This window comes from Notolabrus celidotus, chromosome 17, assembly GCF_009762535.1.
Source record: "Notolabrus celidotus isolate fNotCel1 chromosome 17, fNotCel1.pri, whole genome shotgun sequence".
NCBI classification, from domain to species: domain Eukaryota; kingdom Metazoa; phylum Chordata; class Actinopteri; order Labriformes; family Labridae; genus Notolabrus; species Notolabrus celidotus.
Window position 1 is genome coordinate 25,882,601 of NC_048288.1, and position 25,137 is coordinate 25,907,737.

The 25,137-nt window shown below is 41.6% G+C and overlaps 1 protein-coding gene across 1 annotated transcript in view; it reads left to right on the forward strand.

The window, feature by feature from the left end:
- Positions 1 to 1,546: 1,546 nt before the first annotated feature.
- LOC117829068 (rho GTPase-activating protein 21) overlaps positions 1,547 to 25,137 on the forward strand; it is a 128,649-nt gene continuing 105,058 nt past the window's right edge. The window contains exons 1-2 of the mRNA XM_034706604.1: positions 1,547 to 1,962; positions 2,736 to 2,971. Of these exons, the coding sequence (XP_034562495.1) occupies positions 2,894 to 2,971 (78 nt within the window). The 5' untranslated portion in view covers positions 1,547 to 1,962; positions 2,736 to 2,893. The remainder of the gene's footprint in view (positions 1,963 to 2,735; positions 2,972 to 25,137) is intronic.

Sequence of the window (25,137 nt, forward strand, 5' to 3'; positions counted from 1 at the left end):
TGTTAGAATACTGAGATTAAAGTCAGAATTATTACAAAAAAGTCAGAGTTCTGAGATTAAAGTCAGAGTTCCTTAATCTCAGAATTCTGACTTTTTTCTCAGAATAATAATAATTAAAAAGAAAAAGACCTCAAAGGCACTATGAGGAGTTTTTCACCAGCTGAGAAACAGACTGAGTCAAAATTCTGATAAAAAAGATAGAATTCTGAGATTCAAGTCAGAATTTTGATTAAAAAAAAGACAGTATTCTGAGGTTAAAGTCAGTATTCTGAGATTTAATTCAGTATTCTGAGATTAAAGTCAGAATTCTGAGATTAAAGTCAGAATTCTGATAAAAAAAAAGACAGTATTCTGAGATTAAAGTCATAACTTAGATTAAAGTCAGAGTTCTGAGAAAAAAGTCAGAAATCCTTAATCTCAGAATTCTGACTTTTTCCTCAGAATAGTAATAGAAAAAAAAAATTGACCTTAATTTCAGTTTAATATAACAGCAGAAAAATTGTATTTACTGCAGGGTAGCTTGACTTAAAATAATGTTTGCTTTACTTGTTTTTAAAGCTCTTAACAGCCTTGCTCCTCCATACATTACTGATCTCCTGTCATTTTATGTTCCAGCCCAATCACTGAGGTCCTCGAATGTTTCCCTTTTAAATGTTCCTCGTGTGTCTCACACAAGCACCAGCCAGAGGGCTTTCTGTTTTTATGCCCCTAGGCTGTGGAACTCTTTGCCTCTGGACATCAGCACAGCAAGCTCTCTGGGTGTTTTTAAAAGTAAACTTAAGACTTACCTTTTTAATCTAGCTTTTAATTTGGAATAATTTATTTTAGCCCTGGACTGCATTATTATTATCATTATTATTATTAATTTTATTATTATTTTATTATTTTATTTTGTATTATTATTTTTATTATTCTTATCATTATTATCTAAAGCATTGTTTTAACATGTATTTATTTATCTTATTTATTTATTGTGTTCATCTGATCTTGTTAACTCTACCTTATTTTTAACTTTTATTTCCACTCTTACTTATTTGATTAATTTTACTGTGTTGATTTTCTTTTCTTTTTTTAAGTATTTCTTTTTTTAAATCATGCGTTCTATAATTTTACCATTGCTGTTGTCTGTTACTCTGTGAAGCACTTAGGGCTACATGTTTTTATGTATGAAAGGTGCTATATAAATAAAGTTGAGTTGAGTTGAGTTGAGTTATTCTATTTGTTGATAAAGTTTTTGAATATGTAAAGTAACATTTTTTAATATAGTAAAAAAAGTTTTAAATAATATAAGATGCAGTTATTACATTTACAGCAGTTCTACTTGAGTAAAAGTACTCTGTTACTCCACAACTGCACGAGAATACAAAGTAGTATCTATGGTGATGTTGAGCCAGTAACCAGAATGGACCAGCTTCCCCTCTTCATTTAATTGTTATGTAACAACGGCTCCAATTGGCCCGCTTTAAAATTCCAAATTTAAACTTCCTACCTGATTGGTCGACGCCCTGCTCGAGGGCAGGCGGAGGGGGCGGGGCTTGAGCAGAGTCTGGAGATTCATCTCTCCACATAGAGATTGTCGCGCCGCCAACCGGGGACCACGTAGGAGGAGTACATACTACTTTTTTGTTTCCATTCTGGCTGTTTCTGCGTCGAATTGAAGCTCGGAAATGATGGAAAAATGAATGAACACGGGAGGTTTATTTTTCGTGGGGTGTCCCTGACGGAGAAATGCTCAGTGAAGGGCGTTTTCCGTGTTTTTTCCAGTGTGTTTTTCCTAACAGGTAGTGAGCCTCAGCAGTCAGTGAATGCAGCACTGAAAGGAGACTGAATATCCCGCTTTGTAATCTCTTGACAGCCCCTTTAACGCATCTCTGGCTCCCACGGACACCTTACTCTTCCTCCACACATGGACTATGTCTTTACTCGGTCATTTTGTGGGTTAGTTTTATGAATTTCTAACAGGTAAGTTTTTGGTGTTATTCACAATTACAGGGCAGAGCAACAACCTGTCGTCCGCCCTGTGCACTGTGCAGTTAGTAAATGCATTACAACAGGCTGTAGTAACACAAACAGAGGGTTCCCTCCTCAAAAATCAGCTTTAAATTGAATTAAAAAGGTCGTTTTGAAGTATGCATGTCATGTATGGCTTTATTCATGTGCCTATCACAGTGTGCTCCTCTATGCTTTCTGCACTCTCACCTCAAATACAGCGAACATGCATCTTTTATGTCAAATGCATGCTCCTACCTTCACATTATATACAATAACACATCCATTTTCCGGATATTTTAAACCAAGGTTGAACCTTCAACCTCTAAAAGCTAAAATCCACCTGCTAATATAGACATTTTGGTATTTTGATAGGTTCAAGCAACCCTCAGGGCATGTGATACCATGTAAACAATCTTTACAATACTCCTTCTTAGTGATGGCAGTGTGCTTGATTTTTAAACCCCTATGAAAACATGACAATGCTGACTTTCAATGTAAACAGAGCTGATGAGGGCTTTTATCCTGCTGCATAATACATCAGAATTTAAAGTTAAAGATGTCAGGCTGTCCTTGTTCATCAGGTTCATCATACATAGAAGATTTAATGTGATATTTAATTGTGTATTCTTCCATCCGAAGGCTCATATTCCAGATAAGAATCTGTTGTAGTTGCTTTTGTGTCCTGCATGGGACAGTGTGTCCAGCTTTAATTCCACTGACTTGTGTGTTCCTCTGTGATTCAGATTTCAGCTCCTGATGGACATGAAGAAGAAGGACGGTGTGGATTAGGATCATTTTTCCTTTTCCTTTTTCTTTCTTTTTTCTTTTGTTTCGACTTCATCCTCTTCACCTCCATGTGGTCTCTAAAGGACTTCTTCCTCCTGTGCGCTTTTGAAATGAAATGATGGCAGCACGTCGGAGTGATTCCCCCCAGGACAATGAGGAGAGTAAACACAGAGCCGTGACTCCGTCTTGTGAGGTAAGTCGTGTCTGGATCTGAGACTACGAGGTTTTAGAGGTGCCCTTACTTGTACAGCTCTGGCATGGTTGATGCCTTTGTTGTTTTCACATGCATCTGCTGACAGGCTCTGTGTGACCTTTGGCATCTTTAAAGTGTGTTTCTATCCCTCTGATTCCTTACAGAATACTTATTTTTGACACAGTGCTCGCTTTGTGCAACTTGTCGGGAATGTAAATCGCTTGCACATGCATTCATCAGCCCTAAACACTCATCTGTAAACATATGAAGAAGCTGCAACTCCATCAGCTCTGTTTTTAAGCTATTCTCACTTTCAGAAACCTCATGACCGGCTGCAGACGTTTGCAAAGTGTCTCTTGGAGCGAGAGTGTGTTAGCCTAGTGTCGAGCACATCACACCACATCTGCCAGCGCTCGGGGTGACTAAGTTCACATTTTTCCCACTCTGACAACTGTTTAAGTGCACAAAGAGAGTTTTATACTCACACTGCTAATCTTGCAGGCTCTTTATGGGTCTGCATGCCAAGCTCTCATAAATGACATATTGTGGAGCTCATCCCGGTTTCCTCTTATAGCACTTTCAATGGTTACATCATCAAAAATCATCATCAGAGTCCGGCTAGGCTTCAAGCATGTCATAACAGCATTGCAGCGGTGGCATGTTTTGGATTAATCCGTCATCAGAAAATGGCAACAGTGCCCTGGGTTTGTGTGTGTGTGCGGGCTCTAATCCTCTTACGAGAACAAGCTGAGGATGGACGACATAAATCTTTGGGAATTGGGTAACAGCTGATGGAGTAAAGGAGAAGCACAGGGTGTACATATTTGTTTAAAAACGTCCGACAGAGATGTCGCCGGGTCAGAGTTGAAGATAAAAGTGGTTGATTTGAAATCTGAGACGGACTCTGTGAGATAAAGAGACAGGAGTGAGAACTTCCTCTTTCTTCTGAACTTGCTCTTTCGATTGTTTCTCCGCGGTGTGGTTTTCCTTCACATCCGTCTTAGCTGTCTAATAAACGTTTCCCGTAACATCACTTAACTCTCCCTCACAAACACCGCAGCCTGCCGAACTCCCAGCTGCTGAGCAGAAGCATCAAAAACACATCAGTTACTCCCCGACACGCTGCTTCATTACAAACCTCTGAGACTTGGATACTCCTGAGCTTTGGTCAGCTTTGATTAAGAAAGTTCAACAGTTATTGCATTAACATAGCTGTTGAAATATGCACAAGAAAGATGAATAGCTACAGGATACAAAAGCAGGACTGTGCAGGTGCGTGGTTTCCCACTGAATCAGCAGGATGCCTGAACAAAAAGGGAGATTTGACTCCATGATTTTTTAATAACCTCAGGGCAGATACACTTGTGCCACTCGGCTCTACACCGCTGCAGAAGTTGTGAGTCACCTGTGAGTCAGTGCCGGTGTTTAGCCTGATTACTTTAGCAGCCTGGGGTTAGACAGCAGAGTGAGTCAGGGCTTTTTATCTACCTGATGCCTCCTACACCGCTTGCAATCTCACACAAACACAAACTCTGAGGCTTTATCAGGAAAGCGCAAACAAACAACCCCGACTGGAATTACTCTTCAGTCATAGAATTATTATTATTATGCTTATTTTTGTAGTCCCAAAATACCGGTCATTTGTTGTCTACGCTGTAGCGCAACCACCTGCCACTACTGAGAACAGTTGATCATGTTCATGGCTACTGCCACATTGCATTTCATCTACTACCTGGATGTAAACAAGCAGAGATCACAGATGACATCTCGTAATGTGGCATGTAGAGCTGGGCGATATTGAAAATTATTTTATCACAAAAAAATGATTCATATCAGTCGATATAGATAATTATCACGATAAATATCAAATCATTATTTCATTTAAATTTTTTAAGATATATATTTTTGGGGCTTTTTTGCCTTTATTGGATAGGACAGCTGAAGAGAGGAATAGAGGGTGGGGGAAGATATGCAGTAAATGGTCGACTGACAGTCGAACCGGCGACCTCTGCAGCGAGGACCATAGCCTCTATATGTGGGCCACCAGCGCACCTTTCATTTAATTTTAAAGGCACATTTTTGGTTTGTTTCAGTTGTGTTTACATTCCGCTCCGAAGGTATTTAAGCCCCGCCTACCTCCCACCCTGCGACATCATTGGCTGTTCAATGCTGTCTTCTTCTTCTGTCTAATGTTGGGTGGCAACTTGGCTCATTAGCGCCTCTCTTTCCAGTGGTTGGGGGTATTTAATTACAGGTTTATCCATATCAAATGTTTTATTTTATATATTTATATTGAGAAAAATTATATCACGCTAATTATCATTATCGAATTATCGCCCAGCCCTAGTGGCATGATTAGGCTGTGGTTTGATATCAATATTGATTGTCCCCATAGTGTTTTCTCATCTTTAGACTCTGTTTGGTTGAAATTTGAATTTCTGTCTAAACAATAAGAAAATTAGAATTTTTGGAACTTCCCTTTTAAAAATGATACCTTTACCTCTTTGTACAGATCTATCAGTATATCACACAAGGGAAATAAAAGCAGCAGTAACCAGTTATTGGCTGTTTTTAAGTTACATGACAGAAATGGAAAAATTGGAAGATCCACGTCATGAGCGTGAACTTTCCCAAACAATAACAACAATGGCTCCGAAGAGAACTCATCCAACTTTACTGACACTTCTGTGCTACTCGCCGTGCTTTACCGCCCTTCACCCCTCGCCCCATGACGTAAGCGGTTTGCGGTTCTAGACCAGCCAAGAGTTGGTGCTGCTCTGGAACCTGTTTTCCTAGCGGGGAGCCGGTTCTCTCATAGTCTAAACACAAAAATCTGGTTCTAAATTGAGCACCGGCCCTAAAACTGCCTTGGGAGAAAAGGGGTACCAGAGTATGTTTTTGAGACGCCATTTTTTTGTCTTGAAGCTGCTTCATTTATTATCTTTATCAGTTTAAATCATCTTTGCTTAAAACAGGAAGCAGTCTAAAAATGTCTGAATATGTGTTGTGATAAACATCCATGTTGATTGATATATATAAAAAAACATTCCTGCTGACATCTCCAATATCGCCCCTCTCTAAGCTTCACTGCTTTAGAATCACCATGCCCCCCTGGGGTGAAATGAGAGTATAGGGACCCCAGGCGGGACACCCCCCCTCTCCTCCCCTCTTCCATCCATCCACTCCACTGCACCATCTCAGCTCGTTAATGAGACATACAGACAGCCACCCGCCCCACCCTGCTGCCGCCAAAACGATGGCAGCAACGCTGGGGTAATTCAAGCACAGCTGCCCCAGTCATTAAGAGAAAAACACCCCACGTGTGTAACGTCTGCTTCCCCCTCTCTCTCTCTCTCTCTCTCTCTCTCTCTCTCTCTCTCTCTCTCTCTCTCTCTCACTCTCTCGCTCTTGGCCTCATTCACATTCCCTACCTCGCTCGACCTGCTGTCACACTAATCCTGGCAAGGGAGTTTTTAAGCAGCTGCGGCTCTCAAATCTATACATCTTTAGAAAAAGACATCTGAAAAATGAGGGATGATGAATCCTCTAGTTTCTTTCTTTATGTTAAGACCTTCAAAGATGTTGTTTTCTGCAGCCAACAGTCCAAATGTCCCTTTTTACAAAGCTGAAGCTGCTGATTCATCGTCTGATTCTTGATCGTGAAAACATAATCCAGCTACCGAAACATCTGCAAATCATTCTTCTGTAAACTAGTTGATCTGTCAGCAGGTATAGCTTGAGCACAGTGTCCCTGTGTGCAGAGTCGGTTCATGTTAGGATAGGCATTTCAAGCCAAAATACTATTCGATAATCATTGGCATCTATTTGCCGATCATTCGAATACTCACCCCCCCCAAACACACTCTCACCTGTCCCATTAACAGCCTGTTTGTGTGGCAGTCACGTTAACCAGCAGCAGGACGAGGTGCTGCTAGTAGCGGACACTGACAGCGTCTGTCTCGATCCTTCCATGATGCTGCGTAGGTTTACATTTTACAGCCATGCTCAGTCTCTGAAAATACTTCAGCAACTGAGAAATCACAGCGACTGTCACGAACATAGACTGTATATAAAATGGACAGCGTCGCTCCGCCTTTTCCCATTGTACGGTTTTGAAGCCAAAATATTCCGTTCCAGAACACTGACATCTTGTACATTTTCTGCAGCCAGAGTCTGCGCAGTAGAGAATTTGTGTGTTTCCAGTGTAACAAGCTCCGCCCTACAGCGTACCGTCACGATGTCCTACGGAGTTTCTCTGTACGGCAGCTGTCAATCAAAGTAAATTCGGAAGTAAAACCCTGTTTTTTAACCTCTGATAACTCACGAAAAAGAAACTTTTCAGAAAAAAGAGGCATTGAACACAAAACTGTCAAATAATAACCACATATCACTATCAGCATACTGATGTGAGAAACATTCGTACGTGTATTTCTTTTTTAAAGTTTGACCGCAGCCCCATTCAAGAGTTTTTGACCTATACTGCAGCCAGCCACCAGGGGAAGCAGTTTTTGTGGCAGCGAATTGACGTCCATTTCATATACAGTCTATGGCCACGAATGTTTTCTTCTTCTTTTGCTATTTAATGCAGTTAGCATTCTCCTTCTGTTTGCTAATGCAGCTAGCAAACTGCTTTAAGACGCTCTATAGCCACTGTCTGGCGGGAATACCGTATTACAACCAGGCATAGGTAAAAACGATGAAAAATCGTACTTTTAAAATGAGAAAATATTGGGAGTAACTCTTTGATTTTTACTAAGTGAACGAATATTTGAATATTCAAAAATCATTGCCCATCCCTAGTCGATACATGTCTGTGTAGATATTTCACTATTCCTTGTCCCCCTTCCTCTCTTCCTCTGAAATTGTTTTAAATTTTCTATACCATTCCATCAAACCTGCAAAAAACATGTTTCAAGAGAAGGGGAGAATACAGAGGCAAAAAGAAGACTGGGGGGAGGTAAAATGGAGCGATAAAGAAAAACAAACAATGGTTCATCCCTCTCTCCAACGCATATTGATTACATCCTTCACTCATGTTGCCCTGGATGAGACCAGTGGCAATGCTGCGAGTGCTGCTGATGCTTCACTCTAAATATAGCCCCTCCCAGCTCCATAAACCCCTGCTCTTTTTTTTCCCTCGTCCACATGCTTGCCTTTCACCCGTCCTCTATTCCCGCGTGTTTTTCATGCTGCTATATTTAACCCTGTGGAAACATGAATGCTGTGTGAGTCGGAGAGGGAAAAATGGAATCACTGTGCTGGAAGCTGCGCTCATTTTTTTTTCTCCTGAACGCTGTTACAAGCAGAGAATATGACTGTCAGGGCCGGAGTGGTTTTCGGGGTCAGGGAGTGTGATGGCGGTCAGTTTGGGACATGTGAGAGCTTGTTTTGTTCTGTGGAAACCAGAGTCTCTGTCTTATGTTTTTCCACTCACATCTCCAGCTGCTGACTTACATTTCCAGTGTCACATCCTTGTCCTTTTAATTATGCTCCCTGTGATCTCACTTTTTGGAGTCTTTGGTCTTATTTTAGCAGCAAGGGGGAAGAAAAACGAAGATTACAGTGACTCCAAAAGGAAGTGACTGACACGTTTATCAGCGTTTAAAGCGGTGGCAGTTCATCAATCAAAGCAGCGACAAAAACATTGTGATTTGCATACATTTGAAAAGCAAATATGTGTCATGCAGCACATCGGTGTTCCTCCCTGCTCGCCAAACAAGACGCTGACCCGGACATGACCTGCATTTCTCTCAGCACGTACACTCAGAGAGAAAGTCTTCTGGGAAGAAGGAGTAGCATGATCTCAGGACGGGTTTCCCCCCTTGTTTGGAAACACCAGATCCACCTACATGTCTCGGCATCATATTGAAACCAAAGCCAGTTCTGACATCACTCATCGGAATCAGACTTCCCAGCTATCGTGGCTGTATTTTCCTTGAAAGACCAAAAAGGGGAAATCAATGCGCGTGCTGTGGCAGGCTCAAGGTCATCAGAGATATGTGTTCATCATACGTGTGAGAGGTGGCTGCCTGATCTTTTTTTCCTCTTCTGGAGAGGTGACGTTCAAGCCCAGCATGGCTCCTCTGCTTGTAATCCTTCATGCTGCTCAAACACACACTGACCGCAATCACACTAGACGCCATCATTACGCTGGCTGAAGGGAAAGATGCGTGATTGATGGATGGATGCGTGGAGAAAGGAAGGGAGGAACGGGAAGAGGGTAGAGGGCAGGGGGGGGGTTTTGGCAGATGTGAGTTGGAAAAAATGCCATCCTCTTTCTCTTCCCTCTCATCTTTTTTTAGCCGGTTGGCTCAATGTCACAACCCTCTTCTGCCTGGATACCCCGGTCCTTCCTTGGGATAAATTCAGACAGAAGATGGTGAGAGATGAGAGAGAAGGAGGGGTTTGTGGACGCACGCAGACAGGCAGCACAGTACCAGCCTAATGCTCAGTGAGGCTGAGACACTATCCATTACACATGCCCAAGGCATCTCCGTCAAAACACTCGACCTCTATCTTGCCTCTGTCTTGGGCTCAGAGACATGACACACACAAGTCAGGGGTGTTAAGAGCATAAAGAGCTCTGTTTGTCTGCCCATTTCTTCAGGCAGTGTTCACCATTCTGCATCCTGTCATAATTTACATCAGCTATGTAACACAGTGAAATAAAGGCCACTGGTATGAAGCATTTTACATATGAAAGACCGAACATGACACTAGAGCCTAATTTATAGATTTCTTTAGACTAATATCAAACCAGAGAGACAGATTATGAACATGTTGGCCAAGAAATTACCTTTTTTTTTCAACTGAGATAAATATTTGTTCTCTCTCAATATCAAATCTGATGTGTTCAAGGAGGTAGACTTTCTTCGAGTGCTGTAGGGATGTGTGCATTTAGTGGATTAAACATTTACACCTTGTCATTCTCGCACCAAAATTACTACCTGGTTGAACACATTGGTGGTGACTGTCATAATGCTTTGATTCTTTTCTACCTGGATGAGATTAGATGACAGATGGCATCCGGTAGCGGCATGTGGGCGTGAGAGTGGGCGTGGTTTGTCAGTGTTTAATCAAGTAAATGGGGATAAAGATGTAATAATGCTGTGTCTGGTTAAACTGTCATATAACCACTTGATTGAAGCAATGTGTAACCAGGAGAGGCATGTGGAGGAGCTAGCTCTGCTAATGGTAGCAACTCTCAGCAAACCAGTTTGACATTGGAGGGCGACTGATATGAGTTCTTCAAGGGCTGATACTGATGTCAATTATTGGAGTGCAGGTTAGCCAATGGCTTATAACATGCTGTTTTTGCAATTGATAAAATACAAGAATTTAATAATAACATCCATAATCCATGCACATCACATCACAAATTAACATGGGAATCTCAGCCAGTAACATGCCATAGATGGATTTTTAGTTAACTAATGGAATAGAAAAATACAGTGTGTTATGCTGTAGATTTCAGAACATGACAGATATTTATGTCAGAGGTAATTCTAAACTACATTAGTCTATATATCATGACAGAATATATCTTAAACATTAGAATAGAATGTGTCATCATTCAGGGGGAAGTTAACATTGCTTGACGAGACTGCCTGCAGTGTCTGCAGACATTTGTTTATTATTTTTAATCGACCTCATGAGCGATATATCACTGTGTCCATCTCTTATCCCTCGTCACCACAGACTGTATAATGAATGGACGTAGTATCCGTGACGTCACCCATCTGTTTCTGAAGCGCCGTTTTGAAGCCAGTCGTTGGCGGGAGCCATATTGGAAATGCTGATCATCTTAACGTCTGTCTAGCTAGTGTGACGTAAAGAGGCGGGCTTTGAGCCTCCTTGCCAACAGCTACAGTGTTCCCACCTGTCAATCAAGACAGTCATGTCCTTATTGGGGCAAAACTCGTAATCTTAATATCTTCTGAACTGTTGAGTTATACAAAGTTTCACCCCCGTACAGTGTGTGCCGATAGAGGAAATTAGCTATTCAGACCTAAGCCGTTTTTGTACAGGCTGTAATCATGTTTATTAATGCTGCAAAGATCGTCTTCTTTGAATGGGTGTGTATGTGGTTTCCTGTGTTTCTGCAGCCAGCCTCAAGTGGACGCTCAATGAACTGCAGTTTACAACACTTCCGCATGGGCTTCATATTTTGAGACCGGAGGTTGCTGCTTGCTCGTCACATCATAATTTGTCTGAAACAAGTCGTTATTGCTGGGTCAAATACATTCTGGTTTGGGAATGGTGCATTGGTGTCGTTCTTGTAGATATTGGGAACCATATTTTAGGACACACTGGGAGTAGAAACCAGTACTGATACTGCTTTGGAACGACTCTTTATTTCTTTAGCCAATAACTGAATTAAAGAGTAAGTTACGTGGAAAGGAATATGTCGGCCTGATAATATGGGCTAGCGGATATATCTGCCAGATAAACATGATATGCATTTCAGATGAGAGTGCAAGTAGAGAGAGATTTACCTTCTTCTTACTTTCCTCTGACCTAGTAGACTCTCTCCATTTCTCATGTTTATAAAACTATGGAAACAACATTTGTGTAGTGGTAATTCGGTCTTGATTGAGTTTTATGTAACGGAGTGTTATCAGGACATATCTTAACTCGTGGTGTGGGCTCTGAGGTCGTGGCAGGAAACCACATTATTTCCTGTCAGCGTCAGTAGTGGAAATGAACAAGGGCACCCTGATGAAGGAACGATTTCATGAATGGATGGCAGAGAAGCCACCGAATCACAGAGCGGCTCTGTTTTTTGGAACTCCAGTCCTCTCAGATTGGCCGTCATGCGTTCAAGACTGAATTTATGGCAAATCAACAATGACAGCAGCTGTAATTTACCCCAGATTGACCTCAGAAGCTTAATTGGAGAACAGCCACTCTTGCTTGGAAAGCCACTGAATGTACGTCATTCAAGAATCCATCCAGCCACCACACTGTCAGCTGTTAAAGCGGATCAGTTTCTTTTTTGATTCTGTTACGTAATTTATTTTAGAGTTTGGTTCCAGAAATGTATGTTAGGTTTATATTCAGAATTAACATTACAGTCCTTTTTTTCTTGTTTTACTGGAAGAAACATAAAAAACAAGCCAGCAGTGAATGCACCACTTCGAACAAAGGTTTTTACACCAACACATTTTGAAATGTAGAGGTAGAGCTGGGCGATATTAAAAAAGATGTTATCAAGATTTTTTTTTCATATCAGTCGATATCGATAAATATCACAATCAAAATCGTATAATTATTTCAATTAAATTTAAATGCAGATTTGTCCCTGAGTGAAAGTTGAAGACGGTTTGTTAGCTTGTATCTGGATTTAGTTTTCTGATGGTGCTAACAGGAAGCAGGTCTTTAGTGTAAAATGCGATTTTTGTGTAGTTTTAGTTTGTAGATTCTTATTTTTCTCAGATTGAGGTTATCTGCATAATTTGATTTATTTACCAACATCCTGAAAGTGTATTTAATTAAGTGTATTGAGTTAAAAGTTAATGCTGAGTCAGCACAGTGTCAGACGAACGACTCTGCTTTGAGCTGGTATGATTAGCGTTTTCTTCCGTGTCGCTGTCGCCGTTTACATTCCGCTCCAAACGTCTTTAAGCCCCGCCTACCTCTCACCCTGCAACATGATTGGCTGTTGTCTTCTTCTGTCTAATATTGGGTGGCAAATAGCATTTAAGACATTTTAGCGCCCCCTCCCTTTCCATAGGTTGGGGGGTGTAATTACAGGTTTAAATATATCAAATTTATCAAACTTTCTTTTTCTCCCAACATTGTTTTTATTGATTTTCAACAATTGTAGACATACATTTATAAACATTCATACACATCTTCACATATATGTGCATAAATACAATACAGAACACACACACAAAAATCTCAGGTGCATTAAGAATGAACATAGAGGACTAAGCACATCTTACATCCACACAAATAAAAAAATAAAAAATAAAAACAAAATAAATAATAATAATGAAAAAATATATACTTACACATGTACCCACATACAAAAACAAATACATCAAATAAAAGATAATTTATCAAACATTTGTTTTATTTATACTGAGAAAAATCATATCACGATAATTTGCGTTATCAAATTATCGCCCAGCCCTATGTAGAGTCCCTGAGTGCCACAGTTGTAATCTAATGCATTACAACTGGCAGCAGTCTTCATGAATTTGAGCTCAGTGGATAAATCTGTTGACCAAACTGACAAATTTAAAAGCATGACCTGTCCGTCAACTATCTCAATAAGCTCCACATGACTCTCACTGAGTTCTTTTCTCTGTTCTGTCCTCACTGAGATGATGTAAGCTCCACATCTTTAAATCATGCATGTTCTCCTTGTTGTTTTGAATACTGAGGGAGGGGGTTTGTGTGTGTGTGTGTGTGTGTGTGTGTGTGTGTGTGTGTGTGTGTCCAAAGAGCACCACAGGATCCATAACTCAGGATTGATTGGATTATATTGGCTTCAGCGTGGGGGGGTGGAGGGGGGAAAGGGGGAACATGCTTTTACTCTTTCCTGGCCTGCTGCCGGCTGGTAACGGGGGAGCTGCAGCTCGTACACATGTTGCTGCATGATGTCATGGAGGTTTATGGTGTAGATGTTTTTCACACACAGTTGTATCTTATTAAGTCTCTGTTATTACTCCAACATGAGACAGTTTGAACTACAGGGATGTCTGAAACTGAAACTGGCAGGACAAATTCAAAACAAATGGATGCATTTGTATAAGTCCTCTTTAACACACTGCGCTGTGAGTAATTTATTGGCGTTATAACATTTAAGTAATCCCTCTCATTACTTTTAAAGGAATATTGCCCGGCTTTTGGGGGATTTTTTAAGAGTCTCTTGGCCTACATATTTTGTAAACATTGCATCACTGTTGTAGGAGATTTGCTTGCATTAATCCCTTTGGCTTGTTAATCATGTGTGTTGCTTTGTTTTAAGTGTGAGTTAGAAAAACAAGGATTTTGATGTGTTTAAACCTGGAGACATCTGCCTGCTTGGCCTCCCTTATATTTAAGACTCTTCAATCATGTCTTACATATTTCTGCCCTGATGTGAAGGTCCAAATAAAAAGGTTGGAGATAAAGAAACAAGGTATTTATAGGGCCCTATGATTTCCCCGTTCATCGAGGAAATTGACATAATGTGACTGAAATGCTGTCATCATGAGGAGAAGGAACGTCTGTCTGGGGAAATGTTTCTGGGAACTGCTCAATCGTGGCACCACCCGTGCATCTCCTCACAAAAACTCACCCGCTCCCTCCCAAAATAAACATGTCGAAGCGGCCACCAAAAACACTGGATAAGTCTGCAAAAAAACTATGAAACTCATCTCTTACTTCAAAATACAAAGCTGAACAGTTCCCAAATGACTTCTATGTGTCAGGTGACATGCTTTTTTTAAAATTCTGCCAACATACTGTTGACTGGAAACGTAAAAATACGCGTGATGACCACTTGTTGCCCAAAAGCCATGTGAAAAACAGAGAAAAACAACACATACGGTACATTGGTATGTTACAACATTATGTTTTGACTTTAAAATACTGGACAAAATTGTGCAATGATGTGTTGCATTGATAAATTTAAGGATTTTTGCATTTCATTAACGGACATTTTATTCACTGACACAAAAAGCACACACTATATGGTGGTAAAATAAGTGTAAAGGGTAAAAAACAGAATTCTAAAAAATTAAAATTAAAAAAATGGAATTTGGAAAAAAATTTAAACAGATTTCAAAGGGCCCTATATTTAAAGTACATTCTTGGTTGATCAAATCTTAAAAGATGATGTCATCAAAACTGAGTAAGACCTTTCTGAGCCATGAATCTTGAATAAATTATCATACATCAACATTTGGCGTTTCACCCCTATAAGCAAACATCACAGCAGCAGAACAAAAACATGTGGCGTCCTGTTGGCGTGTGAGCGTGACTGCTACACCTGCTGAGGCTCTTTCACCGGGCAGGAGTTCAAGAGTTGGAGCAGGGGATTTTCATAACACTAGAGCAGGAGGTTAGTAAAGAGACGAAGTTTGGGGATCAGACACAGCGGCTTCAGGGGGTAGGTCAGGTGCCCCATGTATGGAGACTTTAATCTTTGAAGTTGAACTTTCACCCTCAGCCATTTGCTTCCAAATCTGAAAGGGTTCAAAACTTTCACCAACTTTGAAGCTTAATCAATCAATCTTTATTTATATAGCACCAAATCCCAACAAACGTTATCTGAAGACGCTTTAACAAACAGAGCAGGTCTAGACCGTACTCTATGTTAAATGATTAACACAGACCCACAATCAAGTCAGGATAAGACTCAGTCCCATCTTACAGACAGGACTCCGTCTGATCTTATCTTAATCCACCATGAGCAGAGCACCTCGCAGTATTTAGCAAGTTACAGTGGCAAGGACAAACTTCCTTTAACAGGCAGAAACCTCCAGCAGGACCAGACTCATGTTAGACACACATCTGCTGGGACCGGGTTGGGGTTGGAAAGAGGGATAGAGGATATTGAGAGAGAGAGAGAGAGAGAGAGAGAGAGAGAGAGAGAGAGAGAGAGAGAGAGAGAGAGAGAGAGAGAGAGAGAGAGAGAGAGAGAGAGATGATATCACTATTCAAACAAGTGGCCTTTTCCAGAACGTCTGTCCATCTAAAGGGGGCTGGTCTCAACAGTCAAAGAAACCTCAGAGGGTCTGTGCTGCTAATAATGACAACTGGACACTGCAGGAGAGCAGTGAATGTGGGGGTCTGGGGTTGCCATGTCTGGTCACAGCGACAGAGTGCAGCCTTTGGGACTTGGCTGACCTTTCTGACCAGACTGTGAGTGTAGCCTCCTGACCCAACAGACAGTCTTGTGTCTTTGTTTATCACTCAAGTTGTCTCCACTTTCCCTTCTGTCATACATAGAGAATTTAAGAACCAAAAACAGGATGTGTCAGAGCACGACTGCTGCAGAATGATGTCGTACACAAGTGGCAACCTCGGGTCTCAAAATACGAAGCCTGTGCGGAAGTAGACATAGACACCAATTCAAAGAAGACGATCTTTGCAGCAGAAATAAACGTGTTTACAGCCTGGTTAAAAAAACGGTTTTGCTCTATGTAGCTAATTTCTCTATCGATCTGAACAGGGGGTGAATTTTTTTCTTACTCAACGGTTCAGAAGATATTATGATTACGAGTTTTTGCACAAATAAGGACATGACTGACTTGACTCCCGGACAGGAACACGGGCTCAAACCCTGCCTCTTTACGTCACTCTATGCCTGGTTGACTTCCGTATTTCCAATATGGCTGCCGCCGCCGATTGGCTTCAAAACAGCGCTCAGGAACAGATGGGTGACGTCAAGGATACTACGTCCATTATCTATACAGTCTATGGTCGTACATCTATGAGCTGAGTCCCTACAGTAGGGCTGGGTGATAATTCAATAACGATAATTATCGTGAAATCATTCTTCTCAATATAAATATAACAAATGTTAATTAAAAATTTGATTTAAATAAACCTGTAATTACTACCCGCAATCACTGGAAACAGGAGGGGGTGCTACTGTGCCTTAAACACTAGTTGCCACCGAACATTAGATAGAAGAAGATGGCATTGAAAAGCCAATCATGTCGCAGGTTGAGAGGTAGGCGGGGCTTAAGGACGTTTGGATGTAAACACAGCTGAAACAAGAGACACTGAAGAAAACTTCACAAAAATCTCATCTTACACATTAAAGACCTGCTTCCTGTTAGCACAGTGAGAAATGATGGATTCAAGAAGCTCATCAGAAAACTAAATCCAGATACAAGCTAACAAACTGTCTGGTTTCTTCAACTTTCACTCCAGAGCAAAAATCTGTCTTTAAATTTAAATGAAACAATGATTTTATACATCGTGACAATTTTCGATATCGACTGATAGGAAATATTTCATAGTGATAACATAATTTTCAATATCGCCCAGCTCTACCCGACAGTGATATGTTGCTTTAATTAGTTTTCATCCACAGTAGAGAAGGAGCGTTCGTGGTGCGTTGACGTCCCGAGGCTTGTCGTCGTTGTGTGAAAGCGAGAAAGAGCAGAGTGACACATAGTATTGGGAGGCTGTTAAAAATGTATGAATGTCTTAAACTCCACCTCAGGCTACTCTTTGCTGCTTAGTGGTTGTGGCATTTCTCATTTGAACTGAGCTCAAAGTGTCTCGCTGATGAAGCCGCCTCGCAGCTCACGGCACAATCACAACCATCTGGACGTCACACGGCATCAAAGACTGGAAAGAACATAAACAATCTCAGACAACTATTTACTGGCATCCAGTAGTTTCCTCATTCTGTCTTTATGCATCTCTGGCATATATCTCTCTTTTCAAAGGCTCGATTTCTTTGACATCCCGCCGGGAGAGGAAGTCTTAAACTTGATGTTGATTTATAAAAGAGCGCTGACTTTTTCGCTCCGTAGCGGTGGGGGCTGCGGTATTTCTCTTGCCCTATCTCAGGGAGTCTCACCCCTGCAAAGTAGGTGAAGTTTTTTATGCAGAGTAATGAAATAAATAACTCAGCTGGGATAGAGTCCCTCATTGCCTGCTAAGTGTGGAGTCAGTCAGGTCTGGAGGTAGCAGCAGAGAGCTCCAGAGCCTCAGGTGCATTTGGCATCAGAGAGAAGTGAATCAGTGGCAGGGACCTTTTCCTTTCCTTGGCTGCATCCTGACGAGAGAGAAAATTCATCCTGTCCCTGAGCGAGTCCTGCATTGCGGCCTGATGATTTAGAGAGAGGCTCTGCTGCTCTGCTTTGCGGGCTGCCTCAGCCTGGTACCGCTGCAGAGACCAGCACCGGGAGGCACAGCCCGGATGGGAAGAGACACCAGCACTGAGAGCGGGACAGAGAGGATGAAACAGAGGCACAGAAAGTGCAGTCTCATCCTTCTCATTTCTCCATCGGTGAGTCTGCATTCTGCTGCGTAACCATGGTGATGCCTCTCCTGTACGACGATACCCAAGTGGACTTTTTTACTCCGGACTGCTGACAACTCTTTTCTCTCTCAGAGACGCTGAGTTTTTAATAATCCCACAAAAGATGATCCACTGAGCTCTTCCCCGGGATGAATCATTAACATATTGCTAATGAAGCGTGTCTGGACTGACGGCTACAGTACATACAGGATGCCTGCTGAGCATGCAAATGGGCTTGTAGATGCACCCTTCTTCGCCTTCTGCTGCTGCTGATGATTACTGTTAAGGTTGCATCGAGGAACTGCAGGGTGCAGCAGGGCGCAGCAGCAGGGTTGGATCACACAGCTGAGGGGCAGGTGTTGGGCAGCTTGGATTTCTTTGGTGCAACAGAAAATGGCTCATCTTAAAGTTCTGGACTGTATGGTTAACAACAACTGGAGCCTGATCTGCGATCTGTACTGCGCCTGGAACCAGCAGGTCAGTTTGGTCTTTATCACTCTAGCATTGACTTATAGGAATGACTGAGCAGGGGATAAGGTTCTGTCTCATTCAAACGTACAATTTGTGGCATTTTATAGTGATCAGTTCTCGTGATAATATGACTTGAATCTGGCGTTGTTGCAGTGATTGGGACAAAATATCAATGCACCAAAACATCGTCGTCCTGAAATCAGATATCATGATGCATCATTACAAAATTGTGTTTGCATAAATTGGTTATCGCAGAATCACTGATATTATTATTATCCTGGGTCTTGCATCGCGACCTAGCTTGCAATCCTGACTCTTACTGTACATGCGGTACATTGGTACATTTTCATTCATAAGGCAATTCTTGATCTACTGCCAAACTACCTCTGTGTCTTTATCACACAGAAAAGTGCTGGACAGTACTCACTGCGCCCCCAGAACTTTTTAATGCTTTCTGTCCCAAAAGCTCGGACAGAAATTGGGAAAAGGGCTTTTAGGTATTCTGCACCCTCAGCCTGGGATTTATTGCAGAGTGGCATGAAACTCAAGGAGCTGGTGTCACTTTTTTTTTTTTTTAAATCTGAAACGAAAGACCTGGAAGTTGAATCTAGTGTACCTTGTTACAGCTGCCTCCTAGGTAACGGCTCTTTCTGCGACAAACGTTGTGCTTGTAAAGTGTACTTTGGTTCTCTGTGTCTATGTCTGTAACTTTGTGTTGTTTGCTGCTGTCTGTCTTGGCCAGGTCTCCCTTGAAACAGAGATCTTTGATCTCAATGGGACCAACCTGGTTAAATAAAAAATGAAATAAACATAGTTTACAACCTAAAAACTAGGTCCATGCAAAGCACCCATGAGAGCTGCCCAAACTAACCACTTGGCTGCAGAACAGTCATGAAATCAGGTTTGCACATTGACCGTGTGCAATAGGTGGATGATGCCACTTTGTATTAACAGTGAGGACAAGAAGAAGAAGGGCTTTTTTAAAAATCTTTTTAATTTATATTTTTGGGCATTTTCTGCCTTTATTGATTATTGATAGGACAGATGAAGAGAGAGGAAACAAGGGGAGTGGAGAGAGGGGGAAGACATGCTGCAAATAGTCGAGGTCAGTAGGCAAACCCACGACTGCTGCAACGAGGGCTATAGCCTCTGTATATGTGGCACGCACCTAAACTGCAAGGCCAACAGTGTCCCAAGAAGAAGTGCTTTAACCCTGCACTCTTTATTTGGGCGAACAGAAGCAGACTCTACTTGTTTCTGAGACCTCTATGGTGAAAATATCTCTACCTTCACTTGATTTATTACCCGAGTAAACCTGTTTCTTAGAATATTTTTGCACAGTCAGCAGCGTGATGCCTGTTTTGAAGACCATGGACCCATTTGGAGTAAAATGTATAATAAAGGCAACCAGGCTGCTTGGCGTGTGGTTACTTGCGATTTACACGTTGATACCACAGTGAAATGTCCATCAGGATAGATGCATAGTGATGAGTATTCATACTCTTATCCAACCACGATCTCCTCCAGTCCGTAAAACCAACATGGTGACGCCCCAAATGACCAGCACAAAGCTCTGAAACCATTGCCCTCTAACATGACATCACGCTGGTTTCATCTACGTCATGTATACAGCCTGTGGACCATCCTCTTCTCCTCACTGTGGAAGTGATCTCTCAGTCACGCTGCAAAGCACTCATATCAGAGTCGTTCTTATTGCAGCTTTTGGTCACCCTTTATGGAGCTTTTTATTAGCCTCCCCCTTCTCAGTCCACCATCGCTCCCTGGAGTCCTCCAGGAAAGGCATCCCTGACATCTTGTGTATTAATAGCTGGTATTCATTCAATCGTGCAGTGTGGAACAGGAGACTCTGGAGTGCTTGGCATGCTGACCTCTGAGTGTCCCTGCTCTTGCTGACTGAATGCCTCATGCAGCCTCAGGTGGCTTGACATTAAACTTAATAAAGGGGTTTTCTGGATTCATCATATGAAGGTGGTGATCCTTGGCTGGCATCTTTTTATCTCTTGGCTTTAATTCAACTCCGCTTGTTCCTGTGTCGAGAACGGCCTCAGTTTGACATTTCACACTAATGTCAATCGATAATCCTGCAAGAAATCTGACGACATGCTGTTTGGACAAACCACAAATGTTGGATGCGGCTTCAGATCAAAGTCCTGCTGGTTAAGTTCAGTGGAGGATGTTCATTATGAATGGATGTGATGTTAAGTTCACGGGGGGCAAAGGTTGTCACCTTCCTCTGTTCAGAGAATGGTGTATACGCCTGTGAATCTGATGAATGTGGACATTCTCTGTGTCATACAGTGCTCTTTGTGGCGATGTGTTGTATGTATCCATTTGTCTCCATATGCACAGAAGTCAACTTGGCACCCTCACCAACACTTCATATCTCCGACATGCCTTTTCAGCTTACTGGAAACACACAGACAGCTCATTGTTTTGTGCATTTTTCCCCTCTCCCCTTTTTTCATTTCACCATGGAATGTCTGATGCGAGGGCTAAAGAAGTCTCGCCGTGTTGAGTAATGCAGCAGAGCCGCTCTCTGGTATGCCCCTTCCCCTAATTTAATTTTAGCAGTGCTGAAAATTGTTTGCGTCCCAAGCCGAACTGATAGGCCTCTGTTTTCAGAGAGCCTCTGCTGTCCGGGGCGCTGAAAACGGCCTTTGTGTGCCAGTAGCTCAGCACAGAGGCCTCATGAAATATTTACAGGCTAACACCTGGTGTGAGACGGGGAGAGAGAGGAGCCAGGGAAGCAGCAACACTGCCACCAAGAACAGCAAGGCCACAGCTTCACTAATGTGGAGGCCTGACCAACATTTCAGCTTGTTGTTGTTGTTGTCTGGTCCTTAGTTTACTCCTGAACAATGCATTCACTCAAGTATCGATGCTAAAAGAGTAAATAAGGACACAATACTTTAAGGAGCTGAAACATTTGGGAAGTTAACAGATCAGTGAAATATTTTGATGACAGATATTTTACTGAAGTGGATTTAAAGAAAGCAATAAAAAAGACAAACTTGTTAAGGGAGGATTTCTGTGCTTCTTTGCCGTGCATTAGCCTCCAGACTTTTTGGCATTGAAGGTATCATCCTGGCCTTTTGGAGGCATTGAAGTTCCTACTATTTTATGTGGTTTCTGACATGCTAGATTTAAAGCTGTCTATTTGCATGAATCACATAAATGTAATAGTGTTTGTTTTTAAGAAAGTAAGGCGTTTTGCATTCATGCTAGCAATATGTAGTTGATTATCCTGTTTTAAATCAAGTTTTTACTAGGGATGGGCATTTCAAGCCAAAATACTATTCGATAATCAGTTTCATTTATTAGGTGACTATTCGTAACCGAGCTCTCTGACAGCAGGTTTGAAACGTCAAGTTGAGACAACAGTGACTAACACAACACTTAGGGGCAAAAGTAAACACTCCACGGCACACCTGTCCCGTTAACGTTCTGTTTGTGTGGCACTCCCATTAGCCAGCTACGGGACGAGGTGCTGCTAGTAGCCGCACTGGTAGCGTCTGTCTCTGTCCTCATGCCGGTGTTTCTGTGACGCAGCAGCGTGACGTGTATGTTCACATTTTACCGCCATGTTCAGTCTCTGCAATTTTCCCAATTTCAGAATCACAGTTAGCATTCTTCTCCTCCTGTTAGCTTCTTAATGTGGTTAGCAAACAGCTTTAAGACGCTATATATAGCCACCGTCTGGCGGGAATACCGTATTACAACCAGGCATAGGAAAAATTGTACTTTTAAAAACCTGACAATATTTGCATTAACTCCTTGATATTTAATAAGTGAACAAAAATCAAGTTCCATTCCTAGTTTTTACCCAGGAGTTGGAGAGGTTAGACACTGAAGGAAGACGGGGACTGATACTTAACAAAAACAATTATTGCTCTTCTCAAGAGGACTGATATTTTATTTATCTAGTCAAATCAATTGATGGTAAACATTAGTAATAGTCCCTGCACTTACCTCCTAGAAAACAAAGGTTGTATTAGTTCTGTTCACTGGGATTTTAGACCCAGTCATGCAATGGTTTCTAGTTAATAGACCATTGCATCACAGTCCAAAACCATTACCCCTCTTCTCACATATAGTTTATCTGAACAAGGACATATCATAATCAAGCCACACAAATCTTAAGGGCCCATCATGGAAAATGTTCTGCACACCTAAAACAGCCGCAGATACCAGACGACCAGCCTTTGTTTTCATTTTGTTCCTCTATCTGTCTGACCGCCCCCTCTTTGCTCTGAGGAGTGGTCTCAACACGACACTGGGGGGTTAAACAGGAGAGTGTACGTGTCAGAGGGAGCACTGTCACGACCCTGCCCTGTCAAAAAACCTCAAAGAGCCACCAGGATTAATAATTCATAGATGAGGAAACCAATTATACAGGGCTTTGCTCGCATCTGGGTGGGGGGACCCAAGGGACTCTAATTGGCCCACCTGCTCTCTGTCTCTGAGGGGTCGGCCAAGGTGGCAGGCTGGATGTGAGAGTGGAGGGTATGTCCTCTCTTTGTCTGGATGCCTCTGAGCCTTTAAAATGTGGGGGGATGGCTTCCTGTGAGGTGCACTGGAAGCCACTTCAGCTGACATCCCTGCAGTGATGGACCACACCCAACACAGGAGGGAGGGCCTCCAACGTGCCCCTCAATTACTTTTACAGAGCGAGCAAGAAACAACGACAACTGAAAATATATCAGAGTAAAGATTTTGTTTTGATACATTATGTAGATTTCATTTTCTGTCTATTATTGCACACTTTCTGACCTTTTTAAATAAAATATTTTATTGTTTTTATTTGTCATAAATCAGAGTAAAATGAAGATTATTTGGTGACGGTCTTCTGGTTGGACAAAATAAGATACCTGTATTAGTTACTTTTGGACTCTCTAAGTTATTTTCTATCACTTCACAGATAAAACATTGATTAGGTGAATCACAGACTGATCAGAAAGGAATATCTTTGGCTCTTCTTTGTTATTTGTTCGATCAATGAACACCACATTTTTGTGAACTACCCAAAACCCTGGCATTAGAAAGTACCCAGCTGATGGTGGCTTTAACATTCGGTCCATCTACTTATAAACTCATACACTGCCTCTTAAAGTGAGGTCAGGGACCTCCAGGGCTCCTCGAGAGTGTTCCAGAGGGTCCTCAGCAATTAATTTCCACTATAACTCTTTCTTAAGTCGTGACAATAATAGAACGAAGCCCGTTAATGTTTATTCTCAGAAGTTTCTTTCAATTTCACAGATCTAAAGCAATACTCCCTGAATGGGACAAATTCTTATAAGAATGGGGGTTCATTTGTTTTAGATTTAAATCCCTGACGTAAAGAGATTTAAAAAAGACTGATAAGCAACTAATTAATGGACTGAATGTTGCAGATATGAGGTTAAACTTAAAACCAAGTAAATCAATGGTAAATAGGTCTACAGCAGTTTGGACAAGCAGCAGACTTTAAAGGTAGAGTGTGTAGCTTTTAGCAGTGTTTAGCAGAACAGACTTTGTAGAAATGGACTTTTATATATCATAAGTATGTTTAAATTAGTGTTTCATTACCTGAATTTAAAAATCATTTTGTTTTGTTATCTTAGCCTTAGCTTTTTATATCTACATTTGGAGTGTGTCCCGTTCCCCAGAGGCCGACTTGTTTCTACAGAAGCACAGATCAGACAAACTAGTCACATCCAAGTTTTTGGAAGAAGAAGAAGAAGAGAGTGATGTTGTGTGAGATATAGTTTATATTGATAGACGTTTTTAAAGGCCACCGTTGCTTCAAGGATGTGAGGGGTGAGCAAGGGAGCACTTCAATCTAGAATCTCACTCCTAGATATCTCTAAATATTCCCATTTCTACACACTGTACCTTTAAGAGTAATTTAGTTTTTGGTAATTTGATTCACTTGTCCCAGCAGCGAGGATTTGAGAAGTTGTTTTTGTTCTAAGTTTTTAGAAAAAGAAGACATATGTTTTGGTTTTTAACGCCAATTGGGAAATCATAAAAACATCTCTTGGAGGCTCTAGAAATGTGTAATTCGTATTTTGATGTTTCAAAGGCTTAAAACTCACAGGTTATTGGAAATACTAGATTTAAATTAGTCAACAATAATAATATTGTTATTGTGTCTCGAAGCTAAACATAAGAAGACAAAAAATCAACTTGAGTATAAAGCCACCTTCAGGCTCTTTGTGCTCGTGTAGCAACCTCTTCTTTGGGTGTTGATTTGGGCCTCTAATGTGCATCAGCCCACTTTTGTCTGGTCTCCCTCTCTGTGTCTGTCTGTCCCTTTCTCTCCTCTCTCCTTCCATCTCCATCTCCTCTTTGTGGGGAGGAATTCCAGGCTGTTGGCCCGCACAATCGCCACAACCTATTAGCATATGAAAGCAGCCGAGGGGCAGAGAGTGAGGCAGGAAAGAGAGAGGGAGAGTCATAAAACTTCCAGATCAGTGGTTGGCAGATATCAGAACTTTGAACGGCCTCTGAGAAGCATGCGCGCCTGTTGTGCAAATATTTACCTTTATGTGGTCCTATGAAGTTTCTTGCTAAAAGAACAGTCAGTGCACTTTTTCTATTCAGGCATCGAATTCAAACCAAGAAGTCTAAACACTGATGGTGGTTGTAACCACTCTTTATGGATTTATTTCACACACAAAATCAACGAAACCAAAGGGATGTCTTCGCTCTTGACATC